The 18,378-nt window shown below is 50.6% G+C and overlaps 1 protein-coding gene across 5 annotated transcripts in view; it reads right to left on the reverse strand.

Annotated features, from left to right (window-relative positions):
- Positions 1-6,943: 6,943 nt before the first annotated feature.
- RGS6 (regulator of G protein signaling 6) overlaps positions 6,944-18,378 on the reverse strand; it is a 537,833-nt gene continuing 526,398 nt past the window's right edge. For 2 of the 5 annotated variants that reach the window (XM_036913306.2, XM_036913305.2), the window contains exons 18-19: positions 18,222-18,288; positions 6,944-10,315 (exon numbers count right to left, since the gene is read on the reverse strand). In XM_036913306.2, the coding sequence (XP_036769201.2) occupies positions 10,149-10,315; positions 18,222-18,288 (234 nt within the window). In that variant the 3' untranslated portion in view covers positions 6,944-10,148. Of the gene's footprint in view, positions 10,316-14,202; positions 14,390-18,221; positions 18,289-18,378 lie in introns of all 5 variants that reach the window. The other 3 variants (XM_036913310.2, XM_036913309.2, XR_005030466.2) reach the window with 2 other exon arrangements.

Below are 18,378 nucleotides of genomic sequence, written 5' to 3' on the forward strand. Positions count from 1 at the left end.
ATTCCCACCCATCTTCTTTGGGGAAGATTCCCTCCTGCCTTCTGCCAGTTCCTCCTTCCTCTGTGGGGCCAGTTGCTGGCTGGTCATTCCTATACTGCCACAACAAGATGCTGGGTAGCAGAGGGGGCGGAGGGGTAGCAGGGACTGGGGAACGGCACAGAACACTGAGTAAGTGAGCTGGCAGGAGTTCTGTGGGCTCACCAGCTGGTACCATGTGGGACAGCCAAAGAGAAAGATCTTTTTTCCTGCCCAAAGCCCAGACTCCTGAGTGCAGTCACGAATCTTAGCGCTAAAGGCTTAGGAGTGAGAAGTGCCAAGGTCACCCTTGCTTGCTGCTGGCCAGAGCAGGCCCTTATGGATGTGGTATGCGTGCTTGTATGTGTGGGTGTTGCCAGCCGCTGGGCAAGTCCAGACAGCTAATAACAGGCCTTCACAGCAGAGTGAGAGGAAGAGCCACTGATCCAATTTGTAATTTATCTTTTGGTTTCATCCCAGTGTTTTCCTTTGTTTCTGACTTGATGCATTCATCTACAGGCTCAGTGAGTTCACTCTGGCAAGGTCTTGCCTGAATAGATGCATTTAACTGCTCAGTAGATTCGCTCATCATGATGTGGATGGATATGTATGTGTGTGCACACGTGTGTGTCCATGTGCACATGGAGGGTCCTTAACCCCTAAATGAGGGACCATCCTAGGAGGGGAAGCCCAGGATTGGTTGCTTTGTAAAGGTGGCAAGCAGAGAGCCAGTGGCAGGGGTTGGGGTTGGCTTAGGGGAGTTCTGGGTGCAGCCAGACTGTAGCACACAGACCTTTATGCTGGAGGAATGGAGGTGAGCTTCTTTGGTTGGAAATGAGTTGGATAGGAATCATATGTTTTGGAAAAAGAAGTGCGTTTAGTTCCCTTGTGCATTTTTTGTTGGATTATTATTATTTTGTTATTGAATTGTATGAGTTCTTTACATATTTTGGGTATTAACCCTTTATCAGATATATGATTTGCAAATATCTACTCCCATTCCATAGGTTGTCTTTTCATTTTGTTGATGGTTTCCTTTGCTGCGCAGGTAGAATTACTTCTTAAAAATGGAAATTCCTGGAGTCTTTCTCAAACCTCCTGATTTGGAACCTCTGGAGGTAGGTCTTGGCACTCTTTACTTTTCTCATTTGCCCCGTGTGGGCTGGGCTGCCATGAGCCGCCTAAGGCCGTACTGCTAACGGTGGCAGATCCAGGGCTGGAATCGGAGTCTTCTGGTTCCACCCAGGGCATTTTCTCTCACAGCCCAAATGTTCTCGGGCCTTAAAGATCTGGGAAACAGGGCTCACGCAGGAGAGTGTGGTGAGTGGATCCCTTACCCTGAAGATCACTAATCCACCTAATTTAATCAATTCCTTACAAGGGAGGCTCAAGGGCTTGAATTCTGAGAGCAGGCAGATCGGACTGAAGCGGACGGCTGGCTCTGGGAGGACCTGCTGCCCGCTTACCCTGCCTGTGACGCGCAGCAGGGCTTCAAAGTCCTCGGGGGGCCGCCTTCACTCACTGTCCCCAGGGAGCGGCCCTTTCTCTTCCTGGCTTAGAGAAGCAGGCAAAGACTTTTCCCTCCTCCCTCCCTCCTTCCCTCCCTCCCTCTTCCCTCCTTCCTCCCTCCGTCCTCCCTCCTTTCCTTTCTCTTCTCCTCCCTCTTCCCTCCCTCTCTTCTTCCTTCCTTCTTTCTCTCTATAGCTTTACTGGAATATGACTCATATACCAAACAATTCACTCATTTAAAGTATACAAGTCAATGGTTTTTAGTGAATTCACAGAGTTGTACGATCAATTTTAGAACATTTTCATCAGTCCTAACAGAAACCCCATGCCGTTCACAGTGACTGCCCCTGACCCCCAGCCCCAGGCAGTCACTGATCTACTTCCTATCCACAGGATCCCCCTTTTCTGGACATTCCAGCTCAGTGGAATCATACAATATATAGTCTTTTGTGACTGGCTTCTTTCACCTACCATGTTTTCAAGGCTCATCCACATTGTACTATGTATCAATACTTCATTCCTCTTTACAGCCAAATAATATGCCACTGTATGGCTATATCATATTTTATTTATGTATTCATGAGTTGACAAACCAAGTGGATTATTTCCATGTTTTGCTTATTATGAATTATGCTGTTATGAATATTAGTGTCCAAATTTTTGCACGGCCATGTTTTCATTTCTCCTGGGTACATACCTAAGAGTGGAATTGTTGGGACATTTGGAAGGGTCTGACTACAGGAGGTCAAGGATGCGTAAGGCAAGGTGGAGTGTGGGAAGCACAAGGGGTCAGGACTCAGGAGACAGTCTTTAGCCTTTGCCCTGCCGTAGCCCTGTGTGACCACATGTAAGTCATATGATATATCCGGGCCTCTGTTTCCTATTCTGTAGAATGAAGGCTCTGTGTTAAGTGATTGTTAAAGGCATTTTCAATTCTGATAGTCTGGAGGCCTGGGAGACTCAGTTTCCACAGACAATGTCTATCAAAAGACCCCCTGATTTTATAGCAAAGCATTTATTAGATTTTTCACTCATTTGGAATTTAGGTAAGAGACAGGGAATGTATAAGATGATCCTGGATTATTTTATCACACCAGATAGGGACAAAGCTGTTGAAGAGTGGCAAGGTCATGTCTAAAGGACTCAAGAGCCACCTTGAAGAGGCTCCCATTGGCCAAAAAGGGGATGCTTTGGGCGTCAATAAGGATAATAAATGGGATGGATTGGAATACACCAAATATATTTAAATTAATGAGTTCATAACGATGCTTCAAATGCTCCAGTTATTTGGAACTTCAGATTTTGAGGTCTCTAGCTTACAGAAACCCCAAGTTGTCTCCTCCACCAGGCCTGGGATTCAAGGTTGCACCATGCTACCCTAGATCCCTGTGTCTCTGGGGTCTGTCTCAGCAGTTTGCTTCCAGGTGGCTTCTATCACTTTGTTATTCCATGTTCATCTGCTTGGAGAGGGCGTGGAGAACCCTGGAGCTCCTGGGAGGGTTCTGCAAAACACTCCTCGCTAACTGAACAAACAGTGCCTCACTCACTCTGACAGGCGCATTGCTTTCCTTTGTTTCCAAGCACACAGTTTCCAGAAGATGAGGAATCACGCCTTCTCTTCAGTGTGCAGTTCTGTGAGCCTGTGCTTGCTCAAACAGGGGTTCATGGATTTAAAGGGTTAAAAAGATGACGTGAAGAAGCTGTGCCAATGGGCCTGAGGGAGGGGTGGGAGTGGGCTCCTGGACTCCAGGCCCCGCTCCCCAGGCCCCTCTCTGCATTCCTCTTCTGTGCCTCAGTTTCTTTATGCATAAAAACAAAACATTAAGGAATGTATGACTGATGCATACAACTATCTACACGGTGCTGAGAGAAGCAGACTCAAAGGCCACCTGCTATGGGATTCCTTTTATGAGGCTTTCTGGGAAAGGCAGAAATACAGGGTCAGAAAACAGATCAATACCTTCCAGGAAAGGTGGGTGGGAAAGGGGATTAGCCATAAAGGGGCATGTGGGGACTATTTGGGGTGATAGAATTACTCTGTATCCTGAGTTTTGGTGGTGGTTACATCGCTGTATAAGTTGGTCAAAATTCATAACACAAATTACCTAAATAACTAAAAAGGATGATTTTACTGTATGTAAATTACACCTCAACAAACAAAAAAAATGTAAAACACACACACACACACACACACACACACACACACATACATGCACATGCATACTCACTATTGGACCAGACAATCTCCACAGTCCCTCTCATATTTAGTAGTAATATTTACTGAATCTCTACTGAGGGTGTGGTCTTGGGGCAGGGCAGCAAGAAGAGACTTCCGAGGCTTCTTCTCACTTTTAAGCTTTCTTTCCTTGATTTCTCTTATCCTCCCCAACTCAAAAACAGTCTTTCTGTGATGCAATAAGGGAAAGAAGAAAAATAGACTTCATTTGTGTACCACAAAGGTACATGTGTGTCAGTGGGCACAGCTGACATTCTTGGAGGAAGGCCTTGCCCAGCCACTCACCCTAGGTCCGAGGTCTGAGTCACTGGTCTGAAGTGCAGTGTTTCTGAACAAGGGCTCAGAACCCAAGTCCCAGTGAAGCAGCCTCTGAGGCCTGCCAGACAGCTGGGAATCTAGGGGGAGCTCAGAGTTCTTCTGTTTTTCATCCAGGGTCTGAAGAAGGAGTCCCCCAGCCTTCTGCTCTGTTATGTACTGAGGCCTAACACAGGATTACTGATAACTGGCACACAGAGAGGGAACCAGGCCCTAGTTGGTAAGAAGGGAGCAAGGGGCTTGTCACAGACAGAGAACTGCTGCCTGCACAGACAAACAAAACCCTTAGCCTCGGGCTGGCAGGAGGGCTGGTACCCTGGTGCCTGCTGCTGGGAAAGCTGCCAGTTGGGAATTTGCAAATGCATTCACCTCTTAGTGCCCCTTTCAGGTGCAGCAATAGCTAATTCCAGCACCTGTTGTGTGAGCACTTACTATGTGCCAGGCACAGGCTAAGCCCTCTGTATTAATTCACAGCAACCATAAGATTTCAAAATTCTTATCCCTGTCTTGCAAATGAGGAAACCAGTGCTCATACTTATTTGCCCATGAAATAAGCCAGACCTGGCCAGCCTGGTGCCGAGGCACGGTGGGGACTGATCCCGTGCTCTACGGGGGCAGGAGCCCAAGACAGAGTTCTACTGCTGATGCTCCATCTCTCATTCCAAGCCCTTTTAAAGCAAGCCAGTCCCTGCAGCCTCTCCTTGGTCAGGGAGACCTGCCCCTAGGTGTACAGGGCCTGGGTGGGTGCTGACAGGCCATGTGCAGGGAAAGGGACGTGGCCGCATCCCCAGGGAGGGGAGCCGGGAGTTCACGCAGCGCCTCTGCTAGTGAAGGCAGGCTGGGGGAAAGCACACCGAGGGAAAGCACGTTGGCAGAGCTCTGGCCCCGTGGGGATGTGGCCCTCAGACAGCCTCCTGCATTCTTCTCCAAGCCACGGTTTGGAGGCCACCACTTCCCAGTGAAAGCCCGAGGGTAGAAGACACTTATCAGAGGCCCTGATGGCCCCTCAGAGGATGGGACCAATGAGCACCAAAGGAAAGGGCAGCCCCATGCCCTTTGTGCTGCAAGTCCCCAAAAGGGTGTGGGAAGAGAAGAAGCATTTGGGGTGGATCCAACATTTTGGGGAGTCATGGCTCTTAGTGTTATAACCGGCAGCCCCAAATCCCCACGCCCACCCTGAGCTTGGAGCAGATCCTGGCTCTTGGGGATCAACAGGACTGTATGCCCATAGAGTAACAGCTTCCTAAATGAAGATTCTGGAAATAAGCCAGATGGCCATGGTCCTGGAGGACAGGGATGCACGGCTCTTTTACGGTGGGCTAGGACTCGACAGCAGGGTATGCTGAGACCTGACAGCTGAGGTGCGGTGGCAGGTGTGACCTCTGTCTGGATGGACCTGTGGGCAGGAAGTCCTCCTCTGGGAGATGGCCTAGGGGTTGGGGAACAAGCTGGCGCCCATGCAGCTGTGACTAGAGACCCATCCCCATGCCTCTCAGATCATTTCTACTTTCAGGAGCAAAATTTCTGCCACTGAAGTGAGCTTCTAGGTGCCAATCTTGTCATTACTAGAGGTGTTAGACTACCATGGCTCCTTTTCGCCTCATCCTTTCCTTCCTTTTTTTAGCCTGACTTCCAGGCTCTCAGAGTCCTGCTGCTTTGGTGTTAGTGGGAGATGAGATTGTCTGTCACTCAGGAAACCAAGCCTCCCCATAGGAGCACCATCTGTATGCAGCAGACTTCAATCCTGGGATTTAATTCAAGAGCATCTCAGAATGGTGTCTGGCCAAGGCTGATGTTCAATACCCCTGGGTATTATGACTGAGCAAGATAAAGGGCCATAGAGACCACCCAGCCAAGGAGATGCTGGTAGAGTTAGGGGCTTCAGCCTTCTGGTGACACCATTGTCCCAACCTCCTACCTGGATGAGTACCACAGTCCAGAGAGCTGGCTTCCCTAAGCTGTTCAGCACCGTGCTTGGGCATGAGAGGGCAACAGGCTCTGTGTGTGTGTGTGTGTGTGTGTGTGTGTGCTATAATGGGGCTGGGTGGGGAGTGGGAAGGGAAAGTACCTTCTTTTATCCTAGCAGTAAATCCTGCCCAAGAAACCCCCAATCAAGGAGCCACACAGAGTTAGCTGGTTAATAGTGGGTTCAAGTCATTTATTTTTACACTGTACCAGCATGTTGCTTCTGGGGTCCAATCCCCAAATTCCAGAAAAATAAACTAATGAGAACCACATGCACTATGAAGAAGCCATTCCGACGTGTCCGTGATCATGCAGTGAGTGAGCATAGAATGTGGACCAGGCGTTTTGGCAGGAGCAGGGCCTCCTCCCAGGTTAGCTGGCTCTGAGCCCTTACTGGGGCTGAGGAGAGGGCCGAGGCTGGGTCATTCAACCATGTCCCTTTATGGCCCTGAGCCCCTTATTGCTACATTTGCTACTTTGCTACGTTATGGCCCATGGGTCATGCCCAGGGGAAGCCTTTTCACTGGGTGGTCCTAATGAGTAGACTGCTGGCCTCTGCCAGTGCAAGTGTTGCATGAATACAGAACTCTCCTCAGAGAGTCCCATGGTGAATTATCCAGGATTCATTTGGCCGCTATATGAGTGTACAACACATGGTCCTTGCTGCATACTTGGCTGGCCCCCATGGAGGTTGGTGGCACATTACCTCTTCCCACTGATCCCAGTTCTTTCCAGCTCCTGGCCCTTGCTGGGACACTTCCCTCCAAAAAATTCTGCAAGGCTCAAAGGCCAATAGCCCTTAATCCTTTCCAGCTTCCAGAAGGCTTCTCAGTAGTGGCATTTGAAGCCCATGCATTTGGAGCAAATGGGTGGGGTGAATTCAGGAAAAACATCAACTTATACAACCAACAAAAGGGCCAGACAGGTGGCGGACTCCTGGTTTAGTGTCCTGTTGGTGAGGTAGTTTGAACACACCAGCAATCTTGCCAGGGGAAAAGCTCCTGGAGTGTGTCCCCATGTGTTCCCTGGTCCGTGTAACAACTCAGCATTGTGAGAGGTCCCTCTGGGACCCTGGCCTGTATCTGATCCTTCAGTAGCGGTGGGCCTGGAGTGTGACCCAGCTGACTGCACTGGCAGGCTGGGTCCTGCAGTGTTCCTAGCATAGAGTAACACCTTTCCAGTAGAACACAGCATCACCTTTTGGAGCTCTCTCCCCAGCCCAGCGAGCTCCTACTGCTTGGACCAGGCTCTCTGGCTGCTGCTGGGCATTTACATGTGCCAACCTACAGGTTTTACTCTTCCCACGTAGGCAAAGGGTATTTCAATCAGATGCCCAATGTCTGGTGCCTGTGTGTCTGAGCTAATTAGGTTGTGGGGGTCGCTTCTAAGGCTGCCCAAATGCTTTGGTCATGGGGCTGCCCACATGATATGAGCCCTCAGTGGGAAGAGTTCCAGGTCCAGAGGCTGTCTAGTCAAGGGAGCTAAGGAGGCTTCTGGAGGCAGAGGAACCTGCTTTGCTACAGAATTGCCTTCAAAACTCTAATCTGGCTAGAAGTTTTGGCTGTGTAGACCAGGCCAGTGCAGAACCGACCAAGACCAGATTTTCCTAATGTACTTAATTCTAAAGTCTGCACAGTAGATTGACCTTGGACTGGCCAACGTGGGAGGAGCAATCCTGGTCCACGTCCGTTGCTTGGCTTCATCTACTGGGAAGCACGTGGTGTTGGTCACAGGGCCCAGCATGCCTGGATGGGAGGCACACGAGGAGGAGGTTTACAGCTTGGGTCTGAATGCATCTGGAGTGCCCTTACCTCTATTGAGCTTGCTGGCCTGCCCTCCCCTCTGGATATCCCCAGAGGTGTTTGGAAGCCTGTAGCCTGCTCCATCTAGGGGCTACTGTCCATCTGACCTTTGGCAGCCCCCCTGGGGACCTCCAGGGTGGGCCAAAGTCTCAGGAGCAGCAGCCAGGGGGTGAGGGGAACAGCCCTGCCCTGTCCACAGCCCATGGGGAAGGACAGGAGGCAGCCGGGCTCTTGTCCTGGGCAACTGAGGGCATAGAGGCACCCGACATCCTGGAACTTCCTTTGTCCTTTGTTCCTGATGTCAGCACAGCCTGGGGACCTCTGGCAGGGAGGAGCTTCCTTTGGGCAAAGTTGGGTGCAGAGGAACTTGGACTGTAATAGGTACTTAAACAGGAGGTCTGTGTGAAATGCAAGGGGTTAACTAAGGGTGGAACGAGGAGAGGAGTCAACAGACCCCGTAACATTGACAGGGCTTCGTTTCATTCATTTATTCATCAAGTCATTATGGAGTGCCTGCCAAGTGCCAGGCTCTGCCAAGGTTGTGTGGCACGGGGGTGTGAGAGTGCCCAGTGAGAACGTGGGTCTGTATTGCCACCTTTGGAGGTGATCTGAGAACTCTCAACATCTGTCATCGTGCTCATTTCCTCTGTACGTGGCAGAGAAGCAACTACTGCTACCGGGAGAAACCGAGGCGTGGTCAAGAACCCAGGAAGGTGCAACCACAGCCGAGACTATGATGCCCTCGGTGGCCCTGCTGGCAGGGATGGAAGGACGGTGCCCTGCGGGACAGGGAAGCAGACACATGGCAGGGCGCGGGGCAGGGGGCGGAAACGTGGTCATGGGGGAGCACCCAGGAGGCGAGGTCAGCAAACCAGGGCCTCTGATCACTGGCTGGTGACTTTGCCTACATGAGTAAAGAAAAACCAGTGATCGCTTTTTTCTTTTAAGTTTTCTGTTTATATACTCCCAAGGGAGATTTTTCATCTATGGTCAAAAATAGATGAAAGGAGGATAGCCATAGCAGGGGTGGGCACGAGGGTCTGAATCAAAGAACATGTTGCCTGATCCCACTGCGTCCAAGGGCTCGTGGGAGTCACAACAATGACAGTGGGAGTAATAGCTACCATTTGCTGAGCACCGTGCATGCCTCAGGCACCTGGCTCGTCACGCCACACACATCGCCTCACAGCCAAGTCAGCAGATGACAGGGACACACACACATGAAGGGACACGTGGAGCTTTTGCAGGTCTTGGCAGGTTTTGCCGTGTCTGCTTTTCCCCTTACGACAGGCATTGTTTAGCGGGGTACCTTTTGCTGGGCTGTCAGAGAACCATATGGCCCTGGCCTAGTCCCTCTGTAGCACATTCCACCCAAGCTTCAGACGCAACTGGGCCCCGGCCCAGCCCCGGCCCCAGCCATGCCTGCAGAGATGCCACATGTGGGGGCTGCCAGCCACGCGACCCAGCTGCCCCCTGGGCTGGGAACTCTCCCAGCTGCCACCTGGGGCCGCCTGAGGGGAGGATCCCAATGGCCCCTGAGTTCATGGCCGTGTTTATTTTGAGCAAAGCATGAGGGAACAAACCAAGGAGAAGGGGAAGAAACAGAATAAATGACAAGATAATAAATTTTAAAAAGATGGTCGGAACCTCTCTAGCCACCAAATCATGAGCTCTTTCATCTACCGCAGTGCTTCCTCTGGTGTTGGACCTCTGAGACATCTGACAGGACCCAAGGGCAGCTGCTGGGCCTGGGGAGACCCCTCTGAAAGCTGGCCTCCAAGGGGCTTCATGAGCTCGAGGTGATGTGATCCGCAAGGTGCTCAGCGCTGTTGCCTGGGTTGGGACATGCTGCGTGAGGTCAGCACCCGGTGCAGGCCTGTCACACCTGGGGGGCCGCAGAGATGGGAGGAAGCAGGAGGTGGCTGGGACACAGTGGCTGTAACTCTGGTGGGTGCTGGGGGGTCGCCACTGAGACGGTGGGCAGGTGGGCACAATACTGGATGTGCTCAGGGCAAGCTGGGCCCTCTTGTGTTGGCTGGAAGGCGTGATTCCCCAGACAGTGGGAGGGCTGATGATGGTCAGGATGTGATCTCAAGTGACAGTCACAACAGGAGCTCCATAAGGTGTTCCTCCTGAACAAGTTAGGAACAGGGACCTCTCAGAGAGCGGGGTGCCAGCGCATGACTGTACAAGGAACAGAGGGTTGTAAACAGGGACCTCTACCTGGCTGACCCCAGGCTCTGTGGACTCCTTTCTGGTCTCCCCGTTCACCCACCGAGTCTCCCCACTGTGGCCCGTCGACGCCCTCATTCTTTCTCTTTCACAGTGACCAGATCTCCTCGTAAGGAAACTCTGTCTGCGGATGTGGAGCGCCGCCGCCTGCCCGTGTGGTCCTCGGGCCCGGGCCCTGCGGTGGGAACGGTCAGGAGGACTGCATCAGGCCGGGGAGGCGCTTGCCCGCCAGCGACTTTCCCTGCAGAGACAGACGACAGAGTTGGCACACACAGGTGCACACACACGACAGGTAGGGACAGAGACAGAGAACCAGACAGGTGAATTAATTGCATGAGCCATGGAGGCCAAATGACTTAGCTAATTGATTCCATTGATCTTTGGGATTGGGAGCCTTAACTGTGGACAGTGGGACCCACCAGGACTCCGGGGCATGTTAGGGAAAGGTGTGCTGCTGGTACTCTTTTGGGGTGTAGGAATTTTACTTACCCTAACCAAACCAGGCATTTCAGCTCTAGGTAGGGTGTCTCTTGGTGCCTGAACTCGATTTTATCGAGGTAAGAAAGTAAAGGCAGATTGGGGTGTTGTCAGAGAACAGGGAGGGTGGTGTCAGATGATGGCTAAGGATCTGGGTGGTCAGAAATTAATGAATTAACTAGCCTTAAGAATGCACAAGACCTAGGAATCCTGTTTGAAATGCAGGAGCAAGTTCTCCTTGGGAGAGATGCACGGGCTTTGGGCCCTCCTGATGACCAGCTCTGGGCCTCTGAAAGCATGGAGTAAACGCTCAGAACCAGGCTGGTGACAGGGACCACCAGCGGACCCAGGGCAGCATGCCGTGCCACCTCCTGCATTCTTGGCTCCCCATCTGTGGTACCCAGGGGCTTAGTTCGATGACTCCACATCTGGAGGGCTACAAGCCCTTCACTTATAACCCATGTAGCAATTCTTGAAAAAAAAAAAAAAGACTGGAGCGTGAGGCCTGGTGCATGAAGCACAGAGGTCCTGAGAGAGGCCAGCTGTTCACACGCTCAGGAGAAGGTGGCTGTGGAGCCTCCAGCGTGGGACTGAGCACCAAGAGGAGGGATGGGGATGAGCAAGCCTTGGTCACTCTGCTTAGTGCCCTTGACTGCGCCTGTTTCTTGCTCGTCCTCTTCAGAAATCCATAGCCCCGGACAGGGGTATAGAGGAGGGTGTGGCTGGACCCAAGCGGACTGATCACTGCATCTGAGGAGACACTCAAAGCTCATCCCGTTATTGACGGTGGGTCAGCAGGACCATCACCATCTTCGAGGGGCACCACGTGATTGCTCGTTGGCATGGGCTGTGGTGTTTGGTAGCATGAGATTGTAAGGGGGAACAATTCCTCATGCTCATTTCCAAGTGGGGTGGGAGGCCTCATCTTGTTTACTGGGCTTGGCTGTGTGTAAGCTGGATGTAATTAAAAACAATTGATCAGGTTTGTGAAGCCTGGTAGGGTAACTCAATATAAGCCTGCTGATTGATGAATTGATGGATGATGGGTGTATCTAACGACCGAACAACATGGCTGTGCGTTTGCTGAATGCAACGTCCTCTGGCTTAGCTCTCCAGGGAGGAACAGGCCAGCTTGATGTTGAGAATTCTGATGGCCTGGATGGGAACTTGTCCAGAAATGAAATTGCCCTCGTGAGCTGCTGTTACCTCCCCTTGCTCTTTTTCTCTCATTTTTCGCCATGTTCACTTTCTTTCACTCCTCATTTTCACGAGTGAGACAAACCTTTTCATTTTTCTCCCCTATCTTACACACACACACACACACACACACACACACATGCAGAATCTCCCCATCAGCAACCTTATCTGAATCTTCAAATACACTCAACAGCCTGCAGCAGGACACATTTATACTAGGCTAAGGATTTTTTAATCAGATTTTTTCTTTAATCCTAGTGGGTTACAGTGCCAGTCTTTGCAAATCACTAAAAGCAGGCTGGCTACTCCTCTGGGTAGAGGGGGTTAGGTACAACAACAGCTCCTAGTGGCACGGGGTGACCTTCAAAGACTCCCTCCGGCCCCGGATTCTAAAGCACACACACAGCCAGTACTCTCCTTGACTGCCCTTTCTTAAATGGAGCTCTAGGCATTTGTCATCCAGTTGGTTCACCTGGGATGGTGCCTTCTTCATGCAGGCCTGAAGGCAGGGAGCATGGGTTGCATGTGTGAGGTCCTCTCTGGGGAAATGTGGAGTTGATGAGTCTAGGGGCCTCCTGGTTTGAGAGCACAAAGCCTCCCCGCCCCCCTTTCCCAGGTCCATCTTTGCTCCGCGAAAAAGCACGGAGGCATTGTGCTAAATACCGGTCCTGTCCCCCCTTCCATCCCTCTTCCACCAGGGTCACAAATTACACATTGTGTCACCGAATATATATGTCATGGGTTTGCCATACAGGGCATGTGAGTCTCTGATTTAGCTGGCAGATGTGAAAAACAATCAATAAAGCTTCTGAATAACAGTCAGTTGCCAGTGCATATGTTACAAGGCCAGAGACAAAGAAGGTGAGGTTTTCCAGGCAGTCCAGCCCTCATTACAGCTTCTTCCTCATTAGTAAGGTCATTTCAGCTGGAGAGGGGGCTGTGGGTTGAGGGAGGTTGGGGATTCTATTTCTGGAGGGGTGTGTGATTATTTGTTTTACGTGAATTTGGCCCTGAGGCTCCCCATTCTCCATCCCTCCCTGTTTTCTATAGAAGGGGCTGGGCTGGGCTTTGAGGCGCTAATTAATCTCTTCCTGCCTAAATCCTGGAGCTCAGCCTCACAACTCTGACTCCGAGGACCTGTGGCCAGCCCATCAACGCCTTCCTCTCCCTCCCCCACTGCTTCCATTTTCCAGGACTTACCGGGCAAGGTGGGGGTGTGTGCAGCTGACCAGCCTACAGAACACAACCCGAGGTTGTTCCCAACCTCTCAAATCCAGGTGGTGCTCTTTGCCATTTTTCTCTCCCTCTCCCTGCTACTCCTGCTGCTCATGCATTTACCAAATGCCAGTACTGCTGCTCAAGGAGGTCGTGAGGGTTCGGGTCAGCTTGCCGGGCAGCTCAGCCCAGCTACAATCTGTCTGCTATGCAGTGACCTCCCCAGTGGGGCTGGAAGGTGGTTATTCATGCAGGAAGCAGGCATGGCTAGATGCCTGGCCTCAGGCTTTGGGAAGAAATCCTGCAATCACACTGGCTCAGCAGCTGCCTCCTTTCTGAAGAGCTGAGGCTCCTGTAATTTTCAGGGATCAAAGTGAAATCTGACAGCAGAAGCTACCTGTGTTGAGAGATGAGCTGCCCCAGGTCTCTGATGCTAGGGGCTTGCTGGGAGCTCCTGAGCTACCTGATCTGCCCGGAGAGAGGAGAGCTCCCACACTGCATCCTCTAGGGCTCTTTCCTCCCTCTCTTCACCCCCCTCCCTGCCTCCAGTATGGATGATTCTGTAGGAAACACTTAGAAAGGGGAATGATAATTCTGCCTCTGCCTGACATCTTGCACAGTTTCAGGGAAGCCATTTTTTCAGGGTGCGAATGTGTGATGCTCCTCAGTGCCGGTCAGTTGGGAACGGATCATGGTGCCAGGAAACTGCAGCCAGCTCGGCCTGAGGCCTTGGCAGAGCTGAGCAAAGCAGCTGAAGGTGGTTGAAAATGCTATTAGCAGGCAGCCTTTGTCCAAGTGAAAAAATATACAGTGGTTAAAAACTGAGCTGCAGAAGGTACATTCCAGAGACAGCAAAGCTCTGCATACAGACAAAACGCTTTTCACCTTGGGGGACATTTGGAAAAGTTTAGTCCAATAGAATTTGGGATCCTTAATTTCATGGACCATGGGCTCAGTGCCAGGTTCACAGACATCCACACGTTCAATCTTTACCCTCCACCCGACTAATCATTTCAGCTCTGTGGCCATCTCGATGACTAGAAGCCTGGAAGAAGGTGGTCATGGAATCCTTTGTTTCTAAAAGGAAATGCACAAAAGGAACAGTTCCCTTTTGTGAAGTGCTTTAAGAAAAATCAACATGCTGTTTGACATGCTGTGGCTCTGTGCGCTGCACTTCCAGATATTAGTCAACAAAGCATGCACAATCCGGGTTACTAAGAGCTTTCGTCATTTACTTACCTGAGGACTGATGCTAAACTCTGGCTGGGAGAAGAGCTGTGGCTCAGAGAGCAGCCCTGGGGGGTCAGATGACATTGAGGGCAGCAGAGCCAAGCATTAGGGGCTCAGGCAGGACCCTTTTCAAGTCTAAGTGAGTAAAGACATCTGAGCTGGCGATGAAATTCTCCTGCTGATCTGCCCTGATAATCTAAGACCAAAGTTACAGATCTCAAGGACACCAAGTCAAATCCCCATGACTATAGGGCTAGAAATCAGCTGTGGTTGCCTCTGGGGGGAAAGGGGTGGAACTGACTGGAAAGGGGCACAAGGGGACTTTGTAGGGTGATGGGGTATGGGTTACACTGGTGCATACATCTGTCAGATTCACTGAATCACACATTTCAGATCTGCTCATTTTGCTATATGATATTATACTTCAAAAGAAAAATTGATTAGAAAAAAAATCCCGGCCATCACATCTCTGCGTTGAAATTTCCCTCTCCTTAGTCTTTTCCAGTTGCTGTCTCAACATCTTTGCCTGTGGATTAAATTCAGTGCTTCCCACTCTTATAGGAGAACCCAGCTTCCTCTGCTGGGCAATCTAGAACTTGTAATTGTAGCTTCCAAACTGACGCCCTTGTTGTGACATACAGGCATTTTTTTATTCCTGCTAATGAAAAATGGTGTTTTGCTGAATAAGGCTCACCAAGTGACTTCAGCAGGCAAGAAGTGGGAGGCCCCAGAAATGAGCTGTCTTCTCAAGGAGACTGAAGGTCACCTATGAGTAGATGATGTTCAAATCTGTGATGAGTATGTGTGGAATCACAGGCTGGGGACGCCCGGGGGCCAGGTGGAAGGGTAGGCGTCCTGGCTTAGGTTTAGCAAGAGGGGGAGAAGTCAAGGAGCTGCCTAACTTCATCTGGCGGCTTTCCTGGGAGTTGGTGTCCCGGGTGCCCCTTATGCATTGAGCAAAGCAAAAAGGAATGATTTCCAAAGGGAGTAGAAGGAATTCCATGGCATTTCCTTTCTCAGTGATGTTTAAAATTACAGGGGGAGTGCCATTTGCTTGGGATGGTTTAGGAGTCTGAGAAACTCTGGAAGAGTACAGTAAGAAAGTCCATACTTAATAGTTTCAAAAAATGTTTCAACTCTCCATCTCTTATGTCACATCAGCTCACCTTCTATTGAACTTGGTGAGGCAACGTGGGGCGACGCAATGGGAAAACCATACGACAGGACTAGCCAAGATGACATATTGCTAATACACAGCAGAGCTCAGTCACAGCAGCACAGGGACGAGGAGAGGATGTTTCTGGCTTTCTCACTGTTCAGGAGTGGGGGGCAGGGGCCATGTGGCACGATCCACTCCTGGGGTCTGGATACTCCTGGGTCCTTACCAAGCTTTCTGATCTCCCTCAGGAGCTGAAGGGCATTTTATTTGGCTTTAAAATATTCTCTTTATTGGACTTAAGAAAAATAGGATATCACAAACATAAAACAACACCCCAATTTAAAAAAAAAACAATAACAAGAGGTAGGTGAAAATTGAATTAATAAAAAATCTTTACTGGCTGAAGAATTAATAGACATTCATGTATATTTAAACCTGTCTTTTAAAAAAAGGAATATGATCATAACAAAAATCATGGATTCTTCTGAGACAGCTCACCATCTTATGTACGTCGTTTAAAACACCCAGGTTTTGCTGTGTAAAAAGTGGGTCTATGGAATCTCGCAGTCGTCATATCTTCTGGAAGTCCTATCTCACGGGCCTGAGAGCATACACTAGTCAGGGCAGAGCTGAGTGGGTCGGTCTTCATGACCCCAACACCTACTTTGTACACGGCCACCACTCTCAAGGAAGCAGATGGAAACACTTGAGACTAAAGCCTCCTCCAGGCCCACCCACACTGGGCGACCTCTACGGGCAGCACAGGGCGATTTTCTCAACCTCACTGACAAAGAAGCTACAGCCCTTGGGTATGCTCGAGACCATCTCAGGCATTTCTGCTCTCCCTCATCATATTTGGGACTCAGAGAGGGTGCCACCTTTCAGGTGGCAAGCCTGGCAAAGTGGGATTTTGGCTACAGCACTGAGCTGGGGTGCAGGTGACTCCTGCTTGGTGCACGTTGGTTTAAAGTGCACCTGCTTGACAGGCCAGATGAAGCCACCACTTCTGTTCTGGCCCTGTGTTCCTGGCGCTGATGCCTCTGGGATCACTATAGCAACCATCCCAGGAAGAAGAGAAGCAGGTGCGATATTTACCTTTCTAAGGAAGGGCAGGCGGAACTCATTCCAATTAGAACCAAGTGCCGAACTTGGGCTGTCCCAGCCAGGCGGGGGAGCCCACTGTGGGTGATGCTCCTGGCACTCTGACTCCTGCCCCTCACCGTGCTCATCACTTATGGGGCTCTTTGCAAAGGCTAGCCTCTGCCTTTTCATTTTCGTGGGTGGTGGAGACCTTCCTCCACAGTTCCATGGACAAATTTGGAACTAGGCAGGCATGCCTGGAGTGACAAGGGGACAGCAGCTGTGCCCTTCATGGATGGCACAATGCCCAGACACACTCCCCAGCTTCCTTTCCAAGTTGTGCAACTACATTTTCCTTGGGCTATTTATTCTATGCAGGGGAAATGCCCCATTTTTACTACCAGATCTTTCATCTCTTCTTCCTCCAGTTCTGACTGAACAGCTCTGGTGTCTTTCTACACTCAGCTTGCAGGAAGTTCTTGGTGGGCTCAAGAGTGGGGTGGAGGTGGGCATTCCATTCGCGTGGCCCCACAGTAGGATGCCTTCCTGCAGCCCGGGCAATGCCTGCTTCATCTGTCTCTTCCTCAAATATACTTTGGGATATCAGCTCCAGTTCACTCCAAATGAGGCAAATGTCAGAAGACTCAAGGAGACAGGGACATGGCTGGGTTGCTATTGGCAACAACTTGATGCTACTTTTTTCCAACTAGGAAGTTCGAGTGATCCTTGCCCATGGCTACAGGGGAGAGTGCCACTGAACTTTAGTGGATGGGATGGCAGGAGGAATCATTTGTGATTCTCCTGAGTAGCCAAGAGGACTCGAACTTCACCCTCCTAAGGACACTTCTCATGTCTTGCAAGCATGTTCACCTAAAACATGTCTATGGGTTGGGGTTCATGGTTAAGCCAGCTGGCAAGGCAGAGCCTAGAGGGCACAGGCAGTCAGTATGCTGACCATGCAAAGAATAATCTTTCCATGTCCATGAATGTCTGCGTCCATTTGGACACATATGCAAAAATGGCCGGCTCATTTCTCTCTCCTCCCTACCACCAGGAATGCAGCTCAGCAGCCATTGAGCACACATGTCTTTCTAACCCAAAAGAGTGTAGCAGGGGACAGGCTAAGCAGCATTTTTAGGAGCTCTCTAGATAGAAACTTGGGTTGGTGGAATTCCTAGCTATGGAGTCTTCTTACTTCCCTAGAGACCCTTTTCACATGTTGCTGCCATGTTTTTGGTCCCTGTGGAATAGAGGATGGGTGGTTGCCCAGCCTTCTTCTCCCCTGGTGTTCTGATATTTAGAAATGTGAGTGTTTCAAGTTTCCTGCCAGACTTGGCCCTCGGCCACAGAGGAAGGGTTATTACATCTCCTGTGACTGGGAGACAGAACCTAGTGATGCCACCATTGGATTTAAGGCCATCTTCAAAGGTGGTGGGTATTCTGTCCTGTTCTGCTAGGGGCCCAGGAGAAGTGAGTCACAGGATCAGTACCTTAAGACAGTATTTGAACACTGCTTCTGGGACAAGGGACTCATCTCAGCATTGTTTCTGGACCCCTTGGCTCCTTGTTTCTTAGGAAGGAAAAACTACGGGTGCAAAAAAATGGGCAGAAAAAATAGGGACATCAAAAAATGGGTGCTGCTGACTGTCCACAGAAAGGCATGAGAACAGGAGTGTCGGGCGGAGGCAAGGCCATGGACAAACAGAACATCTCTTCCAGATTTTGGAGCACCTTCCTTGCAGAAGGATCCCAAAGAACGTTAGAGAGTGCGGACGCCGGGATCACTCACCCACTGCTGGAAGGAAGCCACCTCGGGGGTGAAACGCAGCGGCCATTCTGACTCTGCGCCAGCAGCACTAGGCAATTGTGTTTTTAGGAAGGGAAGTGAAGAATAACTTATCCAGCTGAAACCATGAAGACCTGTGGCTTTAGGGGCACCCCTGCCC

Source organism: Manis pentadactyla, chromosome 11 (assembly GCF_030020395.1).
Source record: "Manis pentadactyla isolate mManPen7 chromosome 11, mManPen7.hap1, whole genome shotgun sequence".
NCBI classification, from domain to species: Eukaryota; Metazoa; Chordata; class Mammalia; order Pholidota; family Manidae; genus Manis; species Manis pentadactyla.